The sequence below is a fragment of the Electrophorus electricus genome, chromosome 9, assembly GCF_013358815.1.
Source record: "Electrophorus electricus isolate fEleEle1 chromosome 9, fEleEle1.pri, whole genome shotgun sequence".
In the NCBI taxonomy this organism is placed as follows: Eukaryota; Metazoa; Chordata; class Actinopteri; order Gymnotiformes; family Gymnotidae; genus Electrophorus; species Electrophorus electricus.
Window position 1 is genome coordinate 10,816,226 of NC_049543.1, and position 22,957 is coordinate 10,839,182.

At 40.0% G+C, this 22,957-nt stretch overlaps 1 protein-coding gene across 1 annotated transcript in view; it reads right to left on the minus strand.

Moving 5' to 3' along the window:
• The window catches only part of LOC113589087 (tetratricopeptide repeat protein 28-like), a 105,088-nt gene that overhangs the window by 34,499 nt on the left and 47,632 nt on the right, over nt 1–22,957 (minus strand). Inside the window, exons 3-4 of the mRNA XM_035529946.1 lie at nt 20,364–20,636; nt 18,885–19,015 (exon numbers count right to left, since the gene is read on the minus strand). Of these exons, the coding sequence (XP_035385839.1) occupies nt 18,885–19,015; nt 20,364–20,636 (404 nt within the window). The remainder of the gene's footprint in view (nt 1–18,884; nt 19,016–20,363; nt 20,637–22,957) is intronic.

Genomic DNA, 22,957 nt, shown 5'->3' on the forward strand with positions numbered 1-22,957 from the left:
CCAGAGAAACATCGACAGGCTTCATTGTTTGTTCATTGCCTGTAGACTGTTCATAGAAAGCTAGCATAGGAGCATATAGAGACAAAGGCATATAGAGGCAGGTACTATTATCCACAGCAACTTACATATAGTAATGCAATACACAAATTGATATGATAAATATTTTAAATATTTTATGTGTGTACACATTTTAAAGTATATGATTACTTGCTCCTGCCAGTAAATAATTCGATCTTTCATCTTGCTAATCTCAAATGCACTACAGTAAACAGATTACATTTTAAAAAAAAACACACAAACAGATCTATCAGACAACATGCACATTTTTTTTTCATTCATTTTGCAGGCTTGATGAAACCTGGAACCAATTACTTACAGCAATAACTTCCAGCAGTGTGCTGTACTTAAAAGGCTTGAAATAACATTACACAGCCCAAAGCTGGCAATTACCCTTCCTCACAACTTGTTTCATGTTTTTCTGATACAGTATCTCAGGCAGTTCAATTACGTGTGGCTTTTGAAAGCACGCCATATCGACTAAGCCCATGCCACTCCATAAACAAACAAAAAACAAAACAACAACAAAAATACCCGTTAATGGGACTTTCTGCAGCTCCATTTCCGCCTAGAACTTCATGTAGCTGAGTTACCCAAACCAGCAACAATTACTAGGTTCTAGATGGCTAAAGAAATTTAGTGAAGATGTGACACAAGAAGTCAACAACACTGCACCTTCGGTGTGTTTTGGTAGATATAAATGGGTGAAACCAGTCAAATTTAGTATAGTATTTTGCATAAACTTGAACTATAAACTTGATTTGTCTCTAGACAAATATAGTTGGGTCAATGAGTCAAATTTATAGATGGAAATCAACACGCTCTTCTCAGGAATGAATGAACTCCATGGAAAAAGACTATGTTATTTACCTCATTGTCCTCAAGAATCCTCCCCTGTATATCTTATTACATCTGTGCACTTAGGCATTGTTTTGTTTACAAAGCTCAACTAGTCTCTGGATCAATTGATTAATCCAGCTGTCCACAACTAAACTGTTGATGAACTGCTGGCCCCTATCAGTATACGTGTTCCTGCTGAAGGTCCCCTAATATAAGATAAACAAGGCTGGGCTCATCATGGCCCTACAGGAGAAGGGTTAGTGTTCAGTGGAGACACTTACAAAAGTAAACAATGGTTGTGAAGTTGGAATCAGTCCTTTAGCTCTTGAATTCTTCTGTCCTGTTATCTTTTTTCTACACTGTTTTTTCTTTCTTTCCATGTGACTTTGGACAGTCCCTTTTTGTGTTGGACTAGCAAATGTTCTGCGACATCTGAGTAAGCAAAGCAGCTACTGCATAATCTGCCATATTCCACAGGGGTCATACACTGTTACTTTGTTGCAAGCATGTGCACAAGTCATGCAGCATAATTGATTCCATGTGTTGTCTTATTCTGTGAAAACAACTTCTGCTGACCGGCTTGATGTAATGCAGAAAGTCTCTTAACTGCCTTTGTGTCCAAGTATCCAGAGATAGCCTGCTTGTAACTCTCAGTTGGGTGCACAGAACACTTCAAGAGGCTATAGTTAGGAGAAATGTCTGAGGCAGTTATATCTCTTCTGAGCACATACATTTTTATAAGATGTTATCCACCTTGATCCAAACAATGTTGAGTATCTTCTCCAGGAGTTGTTGGCTGGTTGTTGAATGAGCAATTGTACAGTTTTCAGTCCAATCCAGTAAAGATAAGATCCTCTCTCATAAATCACTCCATCAGTGTTTATATATGAAGTTTATAGTTCAAAGGCTGGCTTGCTTGCCAGTGTTGCGGGCGGGCTGTGAGCTTGGCCTGGCGCTGTGAGGTGCATGAACCCACATGATCAGCAGGTGTTAGCTAAGGAAGTCAGTGAAGCAGGCAAGGCCACACTGCAAGGGCAAAAGCACCAAATGCTTCTCCACTGCTGCGAGAGTGGAGCCAGGAGTCAGGAGAACATTCATCCAGTGCTTCGGTATCTCAGCGGAGAGCACTGCGCTTGCTAGCACTAACAACCGGCTTTGTCAGAATTGGCTTTGGAACTGCTAGCAGCTGGGTTGGTGATTAAAAAAAACAGCCACCGATATGCAATTCACTTTTGAGTATAGAGTTGCATAGAAAGAGACAGAAAGACTTTGGTCAGTTTCTTTCCTAGTCTAGGACTAGTCTACTTGGTATATAAAAATAATTAGGCTTTGTAGTAATGCCATCGTGCCTGTAAAGGAGTTGGTAGTAGGCCTCTACACGGGCCCACGGGATCTGCAGTAAGAAAGGCTGCATACAGTGGTCCAAGTCTCCATGTAACCAGATATGGCACTGCTCTGGAGCCACAAGTCCAGCTTTGTGAACATTCCTTCCCTCAAGCTAAGCAGGGTTGGCATAATTTGGGGAGCTGGAAGAAGTCACCTTGGACCCTGTTTCACATTTTCAGTAGTGGCCACATTCACAATTTTTTTTTTTTTTTTCAAATCTGCATTGGCCAAAGAATAAAAATAAATAAATAAAAATAAATGTCACTGTCTTTTTGAACATGGCTGTGCTCGTTACAGAATGCAGATGTGTGCTGTTTTCTCCCTTGGCTGCTTGGCTCATATATACTAGTGTTGTGCATTATATTCTATCCTGGGATCGGAAATATGAGCAGCTGAATACCCCTATCAAGTACAGTCTGTACAGTTCAAAAATATGGCAACACATTACCCAAAAGCTTAACAGGATCATATCAACACACTTCAGAGTACACAACTTTTACTGCATAAATAAGGATGAGAGGAGCATCTAGACGCTGGACCTAACCCAAAAGATCTGTAACGAACACTTGACTTATACTTGCATTATACTTGGGTTAAGATTAAAAGCAAGTACACACACACACACACACACACACACACACACACACACACACACACACACACATACACATACACACACACATACACACACACACATACACACACACACACACACTCACACACAGGATTTTTAGTTATTTTATCAATTCAAATCAAAGTGTTTTTCATATGAAAGTGAAATCTGTCCAGTTCAATAACGAAAGAGAGGTGAGGACAGCGGGCGAACAAAAGGTGGATTTGTTTAGACATGAGAAGAGAGCAGAGAGCAGTGGAGCAAGACATCCTGGAGAGGTATACTGTCCTTACATCTGCTTTCAACTGCAGAAATGCATTCTGACAAATAAGGAAATATCTGTCTCTAGTGTTTGTGTGAATGTGTGTGTGAGTGAGAGGGAGAGAGTGGAGAAGGAATCTAATTCTTTAACTTAAACATCCCTCCAGGATGCAGGGGATCCACCAGGATCCACTAATCTCCTACAGATGAGGAGACCAATCCATAAAAACATGAGATAAATAAAGAATCGGTGACACAGAGTGAAACCAAATATAAATAAATGATATATATAAATAAAAATTCAGATTTATATATATATATATATATATATATATATATATATATATATATATATATATATATATATATATATATATATATATAATTTTTTTATTTATCTCACAGATTCGTTATACATAAAAATTCTGATAATACATATAGCACCTTTCTCTCCCAGATGCTTTATAGTTTTTTGGGCTTTTTTGAAGGGGGTGGGGGGTGGGGGGGTTAATAGAGAAGGCAGTCTACATTTAATTAACCCATTACCTCTATGTGAATAATTTGAATGATTTAATAATTAATTTCAATTTGGTTTTGGGAACTACCACAGAATTACAGCAGCTTTGCTTAAACTAATAAATTATCTGAGAATGTTCAGAGATTCAGGTAATGTGTGTCCTTGTACTTCTCAATCTCAGCAGAGCCTTTGGCATAATTAATTATGAAATCTTACTTAACGGGCTCTATAACTGGGCAGGATGGGTTTTTTAATGGTTTAGATATTATTTAATAATAGATATTATTTAGATTATTAGATATTATTTGAGAGTGGTTTAGATATTATTTAACAATATACATTATTTAGATTATTAGATATTATTTAAGAATGGTTTACATATTATTTAAGTAGTTGTGAATCTGCTACCCATTCATAAACTCAGCATTTTAAAAAAGAAAATTAAGACTCTTCTGTTCATTGCTGCCTTGAAATACATAAACACACATCGTAACAGATAAGGAAAACAAACAAATTTACAATAAAGCATTCATTTAAGACACAAACAACAACTACTGATTACAGAGCAGGAACATAAAGCTAAAAGGAAGAGGAAGGGATTTTCTAGGAGGGTGATGAATTAGGACGTATGTGTTTATATGCTGGGTGAAACTAGGACGTATGTGTTTATATGTTGGGTGAAATTAGGACATATGTGTTTATATGATGGGTGAAATTAGGACATATGTGTTTATATGCTGGGTGAAATTAGGACATATGTGTTTATATGATAGTTGAATTAGGGTGTTTTTATATTTGTTTTGAATGAGGCATGGATAGGTTGGGGAAGTGCATTACAATATTTTGAAGCAACAACAATGAATGAGCTGTCTCATATACAGAACTATGGAGCAAGTCAAGCAGTCCAGTATCTAGGCATCCTGCGGAGTATGTATAGATGGAGGAATTCATAAGTATGTGGCTACTGAGTGCTTTGAATATGTACCAATGAATATTTAAAATTCTATACAGCATGTACTTGGAAGCCAGTGCAGCTGTTGAATACTTGGAATCTCAGTGAGCAGTCTAGAAGAGTTCTGGACATACTGCAGCTGCAGATATTTTAAAACGAGACCAGCAAAAAGTGAATTGCAGTAGTCAAACTGACAATTTATGATGGCCTGAATAAGAGTTGATAAAGTTTAAGAGATGATAAATATTACAAACATGCTAAGAATCAGTTTTAGTTTATATGGGGCTGAAAGGCGAGTCAAGTATAATGCCAAGGAAGATGTAGACATAGTGATACCATTAATAACAAGATAAAGACCCATAGCTTTCCCAAATGTAGCTTTGGAAGGTATGTTCATGAATTTATTCTTGTCGCAATTAAGTTTCAGAAAGTTTCAGAAAGAAAGTCATAGGAGAGAGGAGTGAAAAGTTTAGTGCTATAAGATTTGCATGTCATCTGCATAAAAATGACATTAGAATCCACAATGGCATACAGTGGCACCGAGAGGGAATATACACATGATAAATAAAAGGGGAGCAAGAATCAAACCTTGTGGAACATCGTGGGGGACAGGGATTGTGTGAGATTTATTTCCTAAGGGCACAGAATGTCATCTGTTTGAGAGGTAGGATCTAAATCAGGCTGGTGTTGTTTTGGACATTCCTGTGTGGGTTTAAAGATGGAAAAAGAGAATGTCACGTTGACTGTATCAAAGACAGCAGTGATGTCATGAAAGTGGATGCTATGAAAACCTGCATCAACAGAGGGGAAAAAATCCTTTGTGACTCCAAGAAAGCAATCTCAGTACTATGCAATGAGGGGAAACCTGAATGAAAACAGTAATAAAGATTATATTTATACTTGGAGTTGGGCAGCTCCCACCTTTTCTAATATCAAAGATAGCAATGGCCAGTAACTGCTCAGAACTGAAGGATTATGATGTGAATTAATTGTCTTAATTGCTATTGTTTTAAGAGATAGAGGAACAGAACAAGAAGCCAGAGAAACAAGTTACTGATATGAGAGATATAAAGAGATATGGAAGACAGGATCTGATTATATCATGAATTTGTGTTAAATATGTTAGATTATTTTCCTATATACAGTTCCAGTATACAGTTTCCTATACTACAGTTCCCAGAATTCCGATGACAATTCAGAAGACCATCCAGCCAATCACCTAACGTTCACACATTTGTCATCATTGGACTATTAACTGCACCTGTTACTCATTTACACTGCCTATCTATACCTTCTATTACCATACACTCTTTGTGAAGTATTGCCATCTGTATCGTCAGTGTATACCGAGCGGTATATCCTATTGTATTTCTGATTTTCTGACCATTTCCAACTGCTTACTTCTATTTTTTTTTTTTTTTTTTTTTTTTTTTTTGTCTGCCTGGATATTTTGCCTCTCTGGATTTTGACCTGGAGTGTATTTATTCTCTGTTTGTGACCCTTGCCTGTGTTTTGAGAATCCCTCATTTTATCCATGAGCATATGGCTCTAATTAGCCAAGCACATCTGTGTAGTAGCTAGATAGTTAGTTCATGTACATTTAATTAGCTAGCTAGCTGTGTAATGTTAAGTTTATTAATTATATGTAACATTGTTTTATCCAGTAGCAATAGTTCTGTTTTGCTCTTGATTATTGTGTAGAGAGCACAAAAACTAACTCCCCCAGCTGTTGCTCATTCTCTCCACCACAACCTTTAGCCTGTCAACCTATCGGACACAGAAATTATGTTTGACGTCACAGTATGAATGTCGCAGTGTGTTTGACGCCACAGTGTGTATGGAGTCTCAGTAGGTATGACACAGTATGTATGGCATCACAGTTTGTATCATCTTGTGTCAGAAGGGTCCTCTGCAGACTGCTGCTGCTAAAGATGTGTCCTATTTAGCAACGATCCTTTAATTGAGACGGAGAAGTGTCTGGTTTGCACACATCAGGCCACCAAAGGTCCTAATCTCTAGAATACTAGTGACTACTGATCTCCATGGTGATTCATGGTGAACTCCAAGGTGACTCATTATGCTCTCCTGCATCCTATCAGCCTCTTCACCACACTATATAATGCCTTCAGTGGCTCCCAGAGCTCTCTCTGCATACCAAGTTGTTTGTTATAATGTCGTGTTGCATTTCTAATAGCTGGTTTTGACCCATGCCTGTTTTATTTCTCATTTTTGCTTCTGGCCTTGCTACATTGTTCTCAGTAAAATTACCCTGCATATGGATCCTAACTCATTCTGAGTCTGCTTTGTCACAGAATACTTTGCCTTCCATGGATCCAGCAGGGTTACCAGAACTGCGGGCAGCTATCCAAGCCCAAGGTAGACGCCTTGGTTCATTTGAGACTCATCTCCAGCAGTGTCACTGCATGATGGGAAGCATCAAATGTGAAGCATTCAAGCCGTCCTGTCTTCCGTTCCCATGCCTGTTCCTGCTTCAGCCTCTGTCCCTGTTAGCGAGACTGTAAGTTCGCTCATGAGACTGTCCTCCCTGACAAGTTCGATAGAACTCCTGGTCAGTGTAAGGGCTTTTTGTTGCAGTGCTCCCTTTATTTCTGCCTAGTTCCCCCCCCCCCCCCCCCCCCCAATGACACTTCTAAAATTTCTTTCATTATTTCCCTTCTCACCGGTACAGCGCTTAATTGGGCTACTGCCATCTGGGAAGCTCAGACCTCAGAGATGCACACTCATGCTTGTTTTGAAAGGCTGTTCAGAGACGTATTCCATGATTCACATTGTGGTGAGGACCCAGGTGAACTGCTCCAGCTGCACCAAGGCAAGACACCTGCTGTTGAACATGCCATGGCATTCATAACTCTCGCAGAGCGGATGGAACGATAAAGCACTCCAGACAGTCTACTAGCAGGGGCTCGATGAACATGAAAACCCGAGCTAGCTTGCAAGGATGACCAGTTGTTACTTTCATAGCTTAGTCAACTAGAAAACCTCATGGGGGCCAAGAGAAACCGCTTGAGTCATTCAACATCACACAGAGGAATCTGTGAGTAGGTGGCCATTGAGGTAGGCAGAGCCTATCATAGCCATAAGGAATGGAACAGGAGACATTCCTGCAGGGAGAACAGACACTTCTGCAGCTCCTGCCCCATAATTCTTCACACATATACTACAGATGAGTCGTGCCAGTTTCCAAGCTATTGATAACAGGCCCATGTCTGTTCATGCCAGTTTATGATCGGCTAACATGTCTTTGCCAATTTCATCCCTAATCGACTCTTTGGTGCCAGGAAAGTTTATTGATCAAGATATAGCTCATGAATGGATAATCCCACCTACTACATATAAATCACCTTCAACAGTCAAGGGATTTATATCCTGGTAAACTACTTCCCTGCTGGTAACTACATCCCCAGACAGCCCGCTAATTATAGTTTACAATTAGTTACCGGAACATGAATTTGGATTTTCCTGGTCCACAGGAGAAATACAGTACTGGGACAGTAACTATCACATTCAGGGTTCAATGTTAATGTTTGTTCCAACTTGCTCTATTGAGCAAGTTGAGCTCGATTGAGCAAGTGACCGGAAAATTCACTGCCCCGAACCAAATTTCTCCTGTCACAAACAAATCTTTGTCTTTGTCTTTTAAGATTTGTCTTTTAAGACTTGTAAAGTGTTATTCAAATATAAACAAGCACAAATAAGATATAAGGTTATTTAATCTTAAAATAATTGTACATTGTCACACTATACCTTCACTTCTCATTTTGTTGTAAATAATCAAAGGTTTCATAACAAACATCTTTCTCTTTTAACCCTGTGATACACTGTTGTGACTAACTTGGTCGTCTTGGAATCGGCTTCGCTGTTCATCTGTCATATGTGCATGTCCAGTGGTACAGACGCGCTAGAGGCTTTTTTTTTTTTTTTTTGCTGCTATATACAACATGAGAGAGATTTGTCGAGTGATTTCTAAAATCTTTAGAGCCACTTTTATCGGCCTTGTTAAGATATGCCCTACAAACGTTGCACAACATCTCAGGTACAGAGGGGTCAGAATCCACTCATGAACGACTGATGTGTGATGAAGCTGTGGGCGGTCTTTGCTTCCTATTTACATGTCACCATTTGCCTGCATTTTTCCTGCTCTGTCCTGCACGCACGAACATGTGCAGCATAAGCAAACCACAGACACTATCATACTCTCATCTTGTCTGCTTATGCACAGTCATCCATAGTAAGTACGAGTTTGGAGACAAGAACAGAAGCAAAAGTATTTGAAGACAGAGTTGATAGATTTTACATTATTAAAAATTAAAAGCTGGAATGGGTATGTAAGTATGGAGTGAAAATTCAATATATTTCAATATTTTATGGTTTATGGTCAATAATATAATCAATATTTCAATAAGATTTGTTGTGGGAGTCTTTGAAAAGCACACTAGACTCCATGAGTGGGAAAATCAACATATTACACAAAATTGAAGTAGTCCAGAACAGACAGTTCAGACAGTAGTAGGTATGTCCACATATATGTTTAGATTGCCTTTCAGTCCTGGCACAAAACAACAGCTTTGTAAGACAATGTAGTCTAATAAAAGAAATCCTCCAAATGCATGTGAAAGTTTTCCCAAGAAAATAAGAAACTGAGTGTATGATATCTAAAGAATGTGCCTATAGTGAGAATCACAGAGAAACCAACATATTGTGTGCTGCTTTAACTTTAAACACCCAAATCCAGACACCAAACCATTTATCTCCAAACTCTTGCATGCACCCTAAATCACATTTGCCACAGCACCAAACCCCAGTGGCCAAACCCTCATCTTTTTCTCTGACTGAGACAATCCCACCTTCTCAGTGGACCAGTTTCCAAATCCCCCCGATCTGCTCTCCCTCATCCCCAGATGGAATTACAGGCCTCATGCAGAACGTTTTGACAGGGGAATCAAATGAAAAAGGCAGGTAATTAAAAAGACCGCCAGAGGATTGTGGGTCATCCTGACAGCAGAAGAATTTCAAAGGGCAAGGCATTTTTTCTATGGCTGCTTTGCAGAAGAACCAGATCCTGTCGGCAACAACGGCTAGTTAGCTGCTATGCTAGGATCCACCCTGGTCGCTTTGATAAGGATTTGGGTTTAGAAGAAAAGCTATGGGTGCTTTATCGCAGGCGACGGACCCAAAAATGAAGCATGAGAGAGCGAGCTGGGGTGTTAGAGAGAGGGAACCAGAGAATAGTAGCTGCAGAAGAAGGAGAATGTTAAAAAAAGGATGAGTAGAATGCAGGAGAAGAGAAATGTATATACTCACAAATGCACATCTTCACAAAGTTTTTCATTCACAATCTTGGGTGCATAGCATCCAAAAATGTGTCAAACAGCATGACATCTACATCTACAAAGACAGATCATTTCCATATTCTGACTTAACCCAAACAAAGCCTTCAGTAATGTTATTAATTACTTAATTAATCATTGATTCACTATTGTGATACTGTTCCAATCCCAAAAGTACGTAATGGATTGTTGTTGAAACTGGAAGAAAACCTCTAGCTCTAGAGAGAAAGGGAAGAGACTGATTTACTGATTTACAGTCACTTAATATGGTTTCCCAAGGGTTCGGACAACTTGACGGATACCGTATCTGAAGTGGAGAAATAACATGCCAGAGAGAGTAAAAGAGAAATAGAAAAGACAACATGAAAGAGGGCAGTCCAAATTGAGGACTGATGGGTGGGGGTGGGGGTGGGGTGTTTCAGAAGTGGGGCTGGAGCGCCACAGGGGATTCAGATCATTCGGAGGACAATATAGAGGAATGGTGAGTGTGTGCTATACAAGAGGAAATAACCAATGACAGAAAGTCAGAAAAAAAATGACAGGGACACAGGAGTAGAGAAAAGAACACGACGTTCTTGTCTAAGGTATAGCTGAATGATCACAGGAAAAAAGCAAAATACATTTAAAGAAATGGCATTTAGCAGACTTATGAAGTGTTATGAACTGTAGAGGATGACAAATGGAGGAAACAAAGAGAGAGTAATTAGGGAGTATTAATGAGTTGGTACTGTACTCTTTGCCTGCTGTATGTGGGGAGGCTTTGAAAATGTTGCTTCCTGCTGGGTGACACATGCCACAGGCCTGTGATTGACAGGCAGGGTGAATAGTTGCTGGCAGGTGCTGGCAGGAGCTCTGATTGGATCTCTGCCCCCCCGATCACCACAGCAACCTTGGTTAGGCCTGATTGGTTTTCTTTATGTTACAACCTTCCCCTTAGTCCAAAAAAACAACACTGTCCTAAAATAGGGATATACACAAAATGCAACATATAAAAAATGGTATATTAAGGACTGAATAAAAAGAGGACAAAGAAAGTGCTTTCCAAAATTATGGTTTATTGTTCAGATGAAACAGAAAGGCTGGCCATGTGAGCAGAGAAAGCAATGAAAAAGACGAAGGAAGGGCCATGTTTAGCACACACCGGACTATGAAAAATCCAGACTTTCCAGTAATAATTGAAGTGCCAGAGTCACGCAAGGCACACATGTGATGGACGGGGAGCGATAGACAGAGAGAAAGAAGGAGTTTAGAATGAAAGACTGAAAGAATGAAAGAACTGAGCTGAATGGAAGTGAGTGATGAAAGAAAAAAGAAAAAGGAGAATGCAACATACGGCAGCCAAGGGTAACGTCTATTACATGAGTCATTCAACATCTGCTCCAGTCACAGCCACTGACACACACACACACACACACACACACACACACACACACACACACACACACACACACACACTTCATATATAAAATGGACTGTGGCTGCAGTTTCTTTTCTATCTTTTCTAAGCATAATCCAGTGCGACAACACAACACAGTGATGTGCATATAGAGAGTATCTTAAATCTCATGTGTGAGGAAGAGTCTCACAACCCATGTGCGTGCGCGCGCACACACACACACAAACAAACACACACACACACACACACACACACACACACAGATAACAGAGAGAAAAGGCTGCTTTTTGTCTGTAGTCAATGATGAAAAGCACCCAGCTGTGAGCTTAAATCATGCTGGAAAAAGCGCTGGAGAATGTGCTGGAACTCCCGGCAGCGTCGTTAGGCATGTCTGTCATCCGCATACGAAATGGCGCAGCAGACAGCTTGCTCACTCAAGCACACCCTCCACCCCAGGATGCATCCGCATGGCACGAGGAGGACGCCGAGGAGGACAGTCGGCTTAATGCAGCTATAATCACTATATAATGCCGTCTCAAGTGTGCTTATGATAGTGACAAGACAGCTAGAATGAGTTTCAAAAATGAGCGGAGCAAATCAAGCCCAGCATGTTGATGGAAAAGCACATTTGGTATTCTGCTTTTCTTTTCACTGAGGTGTAGCTCTGCTGCAGGGCTGTGATGTGCAGCTCACTGGCTTGCTGGTCCTGACTGTGGAGGCCACTCTAGATAAGGTCACAGCACATTTGAAAAGTGAGCTATAAAGCTTTATAAACCCAAAACATTCTGATAAATGTATATAGAATGTCAGTAGAATGAGAGCTGAGCATGAAACAAACTTGACATTCTTTCCTGATGTTTTGCATTACACTTAAAAAATCAATATGATAACGTTTACAGCCCTACTCCCTCTCAATTGGAGTTAACATGCATGGACTGCTCGATCTGGAATTCTTGTTCACCGTTTTCTCTGATGGTGCTTTTACTCTTCTTATCATTAAGTCCTGTGGGTTGTATCTTCTAATCACCCTAAAGCTCCAAGGGAAAGTGATGAACTCCAGAACATGTCTACACACACACACACACACACGGAAGTACACACGAACATAGACACAACCACACGATCACACACATATCCCAGTAAGCAGACAAATGTGATAGAACATATACATGAACTCAGCATTCAAAAACAAGAGAAAATATTGGTAACGCACACACACATGCGCAAATACACAAACAAATACACACACACACATCTCTTATTGTTTACAAATGCAAAAATATTTTCTGATGAGCCATCAAACCACATCTACCACAGGGAGCAGTGCCTTTTTCTATAAAGCTCCCACACTATGGAATAACCTTCCTGTCATCAATGTTCAAGACTCAGACACAGTCTCAATATTTTAAGGTTTGCCTGAAAACGTATTTGTATAGTCAGGTGTGTTATTAAATACTTCCCATTTTAGGTAAAGGTGTAGATCCGGGGGTCCATTGGTGTTGATTATTATGGTAAACTGGGATGTTATGATGCTGTCACCTATTTTTTATTACTCAAATTTGTTGACTGAGAGTGTTGTAGGACTCCTACAGTCATCGAACCAAGACTAAGACTTCTAAAAAAACAGAACAGACATTTATTGTTTATTATTATTGAATGCTTATTTTGTTCGTTATTGTTTATATTGTTGCGATTGTGGTGTCTGCTGTCAATCAGAGGAGGATGTCTCATTTGAGACTTGGTTCCTCAAGGATTCTTCCTCATGCTCTAGCAAGATTTCCCTTGCCTCTGTCACTCTTGGCTTGCTCACTGGGGGTTTGGACTGTGACAACTGTTGTAAAAAACTTTTTTTTTTAAACAACTTTGATTTTGAACAACTTTGACTTTGCGCATTTTATTATGATGATCTGTTTTGAACAACTCTCTGTACATCATTGGTTATAGTCATTTGTTATAATATTTACATGCATCATGTCTTATGTGCATTACCATCAGTTGTTTCCAATTTTGCTGTTAAGCTGTTTTGATTATTTTAAACCTGCTTCCTGCTTTGCGTGCTATAATTGTTGTACATTTTAGATTGCCTAATTGTTTTATTCAGCATCTGCATGGACACACAGAACAACAAAAACAAAATTCAATGATTAAATTACTTCGGTGGCTCTCCTGAAACAGTAAGTGTGCTGATGAGAACAATAACTGGTTAACTAAGAATAATACCCAGAAGGACCTGCTGCCTCTTGAATCAAGGTTTCCTTGACATTCAACCTTTGTGTTAATGACCAATTACCATGCAGGAATAGGTGCCTGTCAATGTACAGTTATGCAGATCTGCATATGAGAGGACCCACCCTGCACACACACAGACACACACACTGAAATGAGACATCATTATCCTGATAAGTATGATATATTCTTTATAAGGTCATATACACATAGCATCCCTTTCTTGCTCTCTTCCTCTCTTTATCGCTCTCTTCCTCTCTCTCCCTCTCTGTCTCTCTCATTAGAATACTGCTTCAGAAGCTCACATTCATCTTGTTGACAGGGTGCACATTGATTGGATGGGACCAGAAGTAAGATGCTACTGCTGGGATATGAATGCACAGTGGATCTATCTGGAGGTATCTGGAGCAATGGACAGTGCAGTCTTTTAAAATAACCTTGGAGGTTTCTCTCTGTCTCTCAAAAACATGCATGTACACGCTCACACACACACGCTCACACACACAGACACATCTGCAAGCAGACACAAACACGCACCAACACACACATAGATACACCCGTACGCAGGCACACACACACACACACACACACACACACACACACACACACACACACCTACCTCCTATCTTAACATTTTTTTATTATAATCTTGTTCTTATTTACTTTTTATTTTGTCATTTCATTGCAAATGATTTGTGCCAAGTAAAGTATTAAAAGAACAGATAAGCAAAACATACAATATGTATGACCACATTAAAAAAAATTCTCGTTCTGGCAAGCATGTTCTTATTGGCTTGGACTTATTTGATTTCATCCCCTCGACAGTAACCAGCAAATACATGTACCCATACCTCAACATTAGGTTAGGATGTTGAGGCTAGAAAATACATGTACCCATACTCAACATTAGGTTATTTTACATTACATTTATGGGATTTAGGTTAAAATATCATGGAATGCTATAAATCACTGCTGAACAGCTACTCCAATAAAACACTGCATGCTCACACATCTACCAACCCATCCACACTCATGCACACCAACCTACCCATCCACCGACCCCCCCCCCCCCACCCCACACACACACACACAGCTGTTCATGTAGCCACAAGCATGCCTTTGGTACAACTCTCCCACAAGGCCTTTTTATAGCCAGTGAAATCACACTGTGCCAGTGGTTACTACTGATAAAAAAAATCCATCGAGAGAAACAAAATGAATAATTAAAGTAAAGCACAAACACATAAAAGTACAAAGCACTGCACTGTCCACACACCCTGCACAGCACTGTACACAGCACTGCACTGTGCACACCAATGAACTGTACACACAGCACCGGACTATATACACACTGTGCACTGTACACGCTCCCTGCACTGTACACATAGCACTGGACTACACATACACTGTGCACTGTATACACACCCTGCACCCTACACACAGCACTGGATTATACACACACCCTGCACTGTACACACACTCTGCACTATACACAGACACCCCACATTACACACATAACATGATAGGCCTGATAATTAGCTATTAAATTTAATTGGCTGCATTTAAAAAGAAATAAAATAGTGCAGTTCCAACACAGCTGATGTCAGCTCATGAAGGGCTTGATAATAAGATGAGGAGTTAAATTAAGTGTGTTCAAGCAGGGAAATAAGAAAAATGTCCTGGATTTGGGGACCCCAGGACTTGGAGCTGTTCCTCCAAGCTGTAACTGTACACAGCTGAAGGTTTTGCATATCCACAGGACAAAGACACTGTTTGGATGCAGAAATGTTAAATAAAAGATGAGCTAAATCTATAATAGTACGAGAGAGCTCCATTCATACTTCACAGTGGCTTCTTACGCACTCACAACTTCATACTTATCCTTTCTTCCTTTAAGGTAGGGGGTAGGGAAGGATAAATGGGTGAAAGAGAAGAGAGAGAGAGAGAGAGAGAGAGAGAGAGAGAGAGAGAGAGAGATAATATGGGAAAGTCATTCATCTTTTTGACAGCAGCCCAAGTGTTTCAGTGGAGTAAGACACACTGCTGCGTCACCTCTTCTGCAGAATAAGAGCTACACACACACACACACACACACACACACACACACACACACACACACACACACACACACACACACACACATGCAAATATACTTTATAAATGCCAGCCTCAGGTATAAACTTGGGGAACAGCAAGCTTTCCTGTTGGTAGAGATTGACCAAGCTTTGTATTTTTTTTCAGCGACTCTTCCAAGGCATCTTTTTTCACTCTTCAGATTTTGTAATTTAGTTTTGTTTGTCTAAAAACAATTAACATTCAATATATGCAAAAAGTTTTGGACAGGTCAAAGCATGTTCAGTTCAGCAGACCCGAAATTGGCAGGATATAAATATATACATGAGATACTAATTATTATTTTGTGAATTGTTTAGTGAATTTTACCTATAAGGTGGACCTTTGAAGCAAGTGGTGAGTGTATAAGATGAGCAGGTTTTACTGTGAAAATATCATTTTTCAGAGTACATTTTGAATTTTCTTATTCTTCTGTTTTCTTCTCTAAGTGTTTAGGTTATGGTTTGTTCTATATTTTATGTTATTATTTTTATTACCTGTTATGTTTCATTGTAGTAGGTAATGCGTTTTACAGTATTAGCATAAAGAATCCACTGTTGGCAGCAGTAGGCACCATTTAATCTGTAGTTACAACCCCATAACTAAGAAGATGATAGAAATGAAACAGAACGAGTGCAGTCATGAGCTGAGGGGAAACTGAAGTTATTGGGTCTGTATAAGGTGCAATTATGTTGGACCAACTAGGGCATATATACGCAGACTAATCCTGGTGCTTAGGTATACATGGGCTTAGAGAACAAACTTCAATTGAAATGAAGGCACATTCAAACCAACACACATGCATTCATCCACACCCAAAAACATACCTGCACGAACAGGCAAAAACACACAAACATGCACATACACATGGACATGTGCAAACACAATCACATGCATGCTTTGCAGACACACACAAACACATACAATAACAAACACATTCACACACACATGCATTCACATGTGCACACACATATTTGCACCTTTCACCTCATAAAAATCACCATCTGCTGAATCAATAAGTAGCATTCTATATTAGAAGTGGGCCAAAGAGACCCCCAGTCCCATATAGGCCCATTCACCATTGTTTGACTCCTTTTCCCACTAAAACCCCTCACAAATATTGACATTTGATGTAGTCCAGGCACGTACAAACACTTGTGTGTAACATCTGTGGAATGAAGTTTTGTACAGTGCACATGGAAGTCTCCAATTCAAGGCTAGGATTAAGGTCAAAATAAATGTATAATCATTTCAAACTACTAATATATAATAATACACCATAAGCACTGGGGAAAAAAAAATTATTTGAATGGAAAAAAAAGGTTTTCCATGATATCAGTTGGCCACATCCTCTGGCTTTTTTGTTTTCCCTGGCTGTTTTGCTCGTGTGTGTGTGTGTGCTTTTGTGTGTGTGTTTATGTGAGTGAAAGAGAGCAAGAGAGAGATAGAGATAGAGAGAGAGAGAGAGAGAGAGAGAGAGAGAGAGAGAGAGAGAGAGAGAGAGAGAGAGAGAGAGAGGGTTTAAATTATCTTGAATTTGGGAGGAAGACAAGCACACACACAAAGTGACCTGCCAAGACTGGATAAGAAAGAGGGAAAGAGGGAGACGTGTTGGCCATTCTTCTCCCTGACTGACAGGAAGTGAGCATGAGAGAGCCCCTGTCATCCAGAACAATCAGGGAGAAAAAGAGTGAGAGGGAGTGTGTGTGTGTGTGTGTGTGTGTGTGTGTGTGTGTGTGTGTGTGTGTGTGTATGTGTGTGTGTGTGTGAGAGAGAGAGAGAGAGAGAGAGAGAGAGAGAGAGAGAAAGAGAGAGGGAGGACAGACATTTCCAAATGCTAACCTTTAACCCTGTCCTGCAATTTCTTACAAGTTTAAGTTTAAATTCATCACACACAATGTCAGTTTGACAGCTAAGAGAATGAAAGAAGTGTGTAGAGACATAACAGGGCAAAAGGAAGACATCCTACGAATCACATTGTCAGGTCTACTGGTGGAGCTGTGTAAGTTGAGTTCCTTTGTGTGAATTACGTTTGTTTATTGTGTTATTTACATTGTGCGGAGGCTTGGGGCAGGCAAGGTGACATTTAAAAGAGGGGGTATTTCCTCTGACCTAAATACCACATAAGTATGTATGGCATAAAAGGCTGTTTGGAGTAAATTAGATATGGGAGAGAAAAGGCCTGCTCTGCCATGGTACAAAACCGTGTTTGACCGTTTCTATACCATTCAGCTTCATTCTGCTCTTCCTACTTTGTCAGTATGCTTTTGCTTTGGTTGGCTCTTTGGATCCTTTTTTGGGATGTTGATATTTAGAGCAATAAACCACTGACTCCTCTTGGAGTTTGGGAATGCATACAAAATATCGTGGACACCACACTTACAATGTATAGTGAAAAAACTCAAATAAAAATAAACAAATGTAAACTACACCAGTGTAATTTAAACTGAATACATGTGTGATGATGATGTTACTGGGATTACCATACTCTTGTTAAAAAAAGGTTCTTTTTCCCTATGACTTTATCTGTCCATCCTTTCCAGCTCCAGTTTGGTGTAAATTCCACTGCAGTATATGGTGCCGGAGCTTCAGGTTAAGTAGGTCAACCGCAACACAATTATCTGCATTAAACATTTTTGCCATTTTTAAGAAATAAAGAGAGTGCATGAGAGAAGGTTAAGCATGATAACAGATGAAGAAAGATGACATTGTGATGTGAAGTTATCCTCAAAACAAGGCTGAATCATGCAGGCAACAGAATACTTGATAAGTATGAAGCACAGCAGAAATCATGGTGGCTTACCCTCAGCAAGGGAAGAGAGGGGCAACACAAAGATTATGAAGTGAAAACGGATTTGATCAGACTCCACTGACATTTGTCTAGCTGCAATAAAATGTCATGCTGGCCTGTCTGAATTAAATAGAGGTATGCTTATCTGTCAGAAAAAAGCAATGTGCGGAGCTATGTTTATAGACAGCTGAGAGGAATAGTCCCATTTGGCTTAACAGTAACTGGATCTGAATTCTTTATTCAAATTCCTAAATTTAGAACACATTGGTGCAGTATTACATACACACATACAAACACAAACACACACAAACCTATGCATACACACACACATAGGTGCCCTGTTCTTCTGTGCACACCCGTGCACACATTCACACCAGTTGCCTACCTCTCGGTCTTTGAGGCTCATGGCTAGCACTAGCTGGTTGCGGTGATTGGAGAGGGATTCACGATAGTTTCCCTTGGAGAAGAATGCTGACCCCAGGTTCCCATGGGAACGGCATTCTCCAGTTTGGTCACCTGATGGGGAAGGAACAAAGGAAGGAAGGGGATCACATTCAGGAAACTTGTACTTAACCATTTATTTACCAGTGCCATCCAGGTGCCAGTGTGACTCAGACAATCAATCTAGGTCACGCTTACAGAGATTGTCACACTTCACTCATATCTATAAACTTTAGTCATTTCTAAGCTTTGTCTCTACTGGCAGAAACAATACCAGAAAAAATAATGTTGGTACGGGTAAATTGTAGTCATACTGTCAAACAAATTAATGAAGTCATAGAGTTTTGTCATATATTTTTTAGTGAGCTTTTTCATTAATATTGGTTATTGCTTGCATAATCGGTGCTAAGGAATTAAAGAACACTGGAGAACCTCAAATGTAAACATTCATAGATTCTGATCTGCTGTAGATTCAAATACAGCAGAAGAAGCTGGTCTTACGCTAGCAACATTTTAGCATGGTCTTCAGATTCCTTCTGAGGTTGACAAGAAAGGTTATCCTAATGTTACTGAAGCAAACCAAATTCAAGGTCCAAACTGATCACAGATCAGTGTATAATATTGTCAAGACAGCATGGACACGCAAATGCAGAGACTACATCACTAAAGATACAGTTGTCAGAGAGAAATACAACAAAATACAACAAATTTGGCATTCTTAGAATACCTCAAATTTAATGTATTTATATAATAAGACAACTCAATTCCTTCTGACACTGAACCAGTTTACAATAAATAATTAGCATTTGATTTGCAACTATCCACAGATAAGTAGTGTACAACTGACAACCTGGCTAAGCAATTTTTAAGCCAAGTCTGAAAATCCCAATGGTTCCTGGTTTTAACAATTTGATTGGACCCACAAGGTAATTTTCAAGTCATTCAGGAGCTAAGTCAAGTTACAGCAAGACAAGAAGTTCCTCAGAAAGTCCTTCTTACAGCCTTACACGCTGCAGGAACCATAAAAATGATAAATACATGAGCCTTAGTGCTTTCATAAATGTATGAGTCTTAGTGCTTTCATAAATGTTTGAGTCATAGTGCTTTGATAAATGTTTGAGTCTTAGTGCTTTGATAAATACATGAGTCTTAGTGCTTTGATAAATGCATGAGTCATAGTGCTTTGATAAATGCTTGAGTCTTAGTGCTTTGAGAAATGTTTGAGTCTTAGTGCTTTGATAAATACATGAGTCTTAGTGCTTTGATAAATGCATGAGTCTTAGTGCTTTGATAAATACATGAGTCTTAGTGCTTTGATAAATGCATGAGTCTTAGTGCCTTGATAAATGTATGAGTCATAGTGCTTTGATAAATGTATGAGTTCTAGTGATTTGATAAATGTATGAGTCATAGTGCTTTGTACCTAAAGTCTTGGCGACCTCCAGGTCTTGCTGCATGTAGCTCATGCTCTTCTCTGTGTTGCCCAGCAACCAGTGGGCACTGCTCAGGGCCGAGAAGACAGAGCCACGAAGCTTCAGGCTGCAGGTGCCGATCTTCAGTGCGGCCTCCAGCACCACCACAGAGGCTCCGTGGTGACCCGCAGAGAGCAGCTCCTGACCGATCACCGACACCACCACGAACGGGCTTCGCTCCAGCTTCATCTTCTGCAGCTGTTGATAGGTGGGCTGCACCGACTCTGCAGTGAGGAGGAAGGTGGAGTTTTGTGAACTTAGTGAGGGAACTGGAGAAGGTCTTTACAAGTGAAGTGACGTACTGATGTTACAAAAAAGGCATCGTGGGTTTAAATTACACAAATATGATGCCCAACTAACACACCAAATCCAGTTATTTGAGGCCTTTAGCAGCAGGTGAAAATAAAGGTCAAATGGGCTGAAATTAAACTCTGCAGTGCAGTGAATCTGCAGCACTGGATCTGGACACCTTTGATCTAGAGGAAAGATCTGTAAAATAAGATAGTTTTCAGTAATCAGGCTAATTGGTTATTGAAACGATCTTTCTACTCCATTTCCTCTCTTTTGGTCCTGACGGTTAGGTGATGGTTACTAATCGGTCAGTGAATGCAGCATGGGGGAGTAAGTAGAGGTAATCATTAAAGCCTCTTGTAGTAGACGTTGACAATGATATCTACCCTATAGTATCTTCTGCTGAAGGCTTAGAAAATGTTAACATTACAGTGAAGTTCAAATTCCTCCGTGGATCATTGCAATAGTTTTTCTCATTTATCTTTTCTGAGACTGGATAACGAACAGTGTTGTGGAGGGGTATGAGAAGGCTGGCAAAGAATGGGAGTGAAACTTTGAATTCAATAGGGAAATGTGACAAAGGGGAAAAAAATGACAAAGACACACAAGGTGACCTCCAGAGATACAGTGGAGGAAGTAAGATGGGGAGGTAGAGGGAGAGAGAGATAGAGAGAGAGAGAGAGAGAGAGAGAGAGAGAGAGAGAGACTAAGAAAGAGCAAAAGCTGAAAAGCACACAATGACATAAATCAATGCCAGGCCATGTGGGAGCAAGTACTACAGACCTCTGAGATTATAGCACCCCCAAACACCCACCCACCTGCACACACACACACACACACACACACACACACACACACACACACCAAGGCTAAAAGAGCCAAGGTGTAAAAAGAGAAGATAAAACAAGCGACTCAGTTTGGACCCTTGAAAAACGTATGTTAAATTTAGCTTTGACCTTTGTTTACAAAGCACATTTTAGTATCCACTGTGCTTCAATTCATTCTTCGTGGTCTTACTTATGTGGCACATTCTCATGCATGAGAATAGATGAGACAAAACACACACACACAAGCACACAAATGCACAATTGACACAAAATTGTTTTACATCAGCATTCTTGATTTGCTCACAGCTGTGTGTGTAAAGGAAGCATGTATTTGATACGCATACACAGCTCATGATTGTTTTTTCAAGTGACGTGCAGCAGTGTTGTTAATCATAGAACGCATGTGGGAAGAAGCACTGTGACAGCATGCACATATGTAGCTACCAACAACAGTCATCAGAGGTTAATCACACACACACACACACACACACACACACACACACACACACACACACACACACACACAGTACCTAGAAATACACATACCAACCATGAACCATGCCTGTCAGCATTCACTCTGCTCTATTATCCACACACACACACACACACACACACACACACACACACACACACACACACACACACACACATACAACATGAACAAATGCTTGTCCTTTTCTCTTCTTTCTATAGGTTTCTTCTCTCTCTTCATTCTGCATTTATTGGTACACCACAGGCGGATGGTGACAGTAGCTGAACTGTATACTAGAGCATCTTTGCGCTCTCCTGATAGAGGACGCTCTGACTATATATTCCCAACTCATTTCACAAGCCATTTTCCAGCCATTGTGTTCAACGCATTTTAATATAGATGCTAAGATGGTTGGGTGTCTGTGTTGTGTGTGTATGCATGTGTGTGTGCATGTGTGCGTGTGTATGCATGTTGTGCGCACATGTGTGAACATATGCATGTTGTGTGCATGTGTGTGTGTGCATATGCATATGCATGTGTGCTCACATGTGTGTGTGTGTATGCATGTGTGCACGCACGTGTGTGTGTATGTGTGTATGCATGTGTGCACGCACGTGTGTCTATGTATGCATATGTGCACCCACGTGTATGTGTGTATGCATGTGGGTGCGCACGTGCGTGTGTGCATGTGTGTCTGTGGTACTGTTCACCTGCTCCAGTATTCATACTGACAAGACTTATCTAACTCATGATCCCGCATTAGTACTGATAAGCCATATCTAACTAAGGCAACCTGGCCAAGACTATCATAAGCCATCAAGACTATCATAAGTTATTCAGTCAGATAATTCCTTGCTGCAAAAATGTATCTATAAAAAAGTTAAGTTGAGGAAAGAGCTAGGGAATACTAATAATACTAATCTAGTTTATGTTGTTCTCCATGCATCTGAGGCAG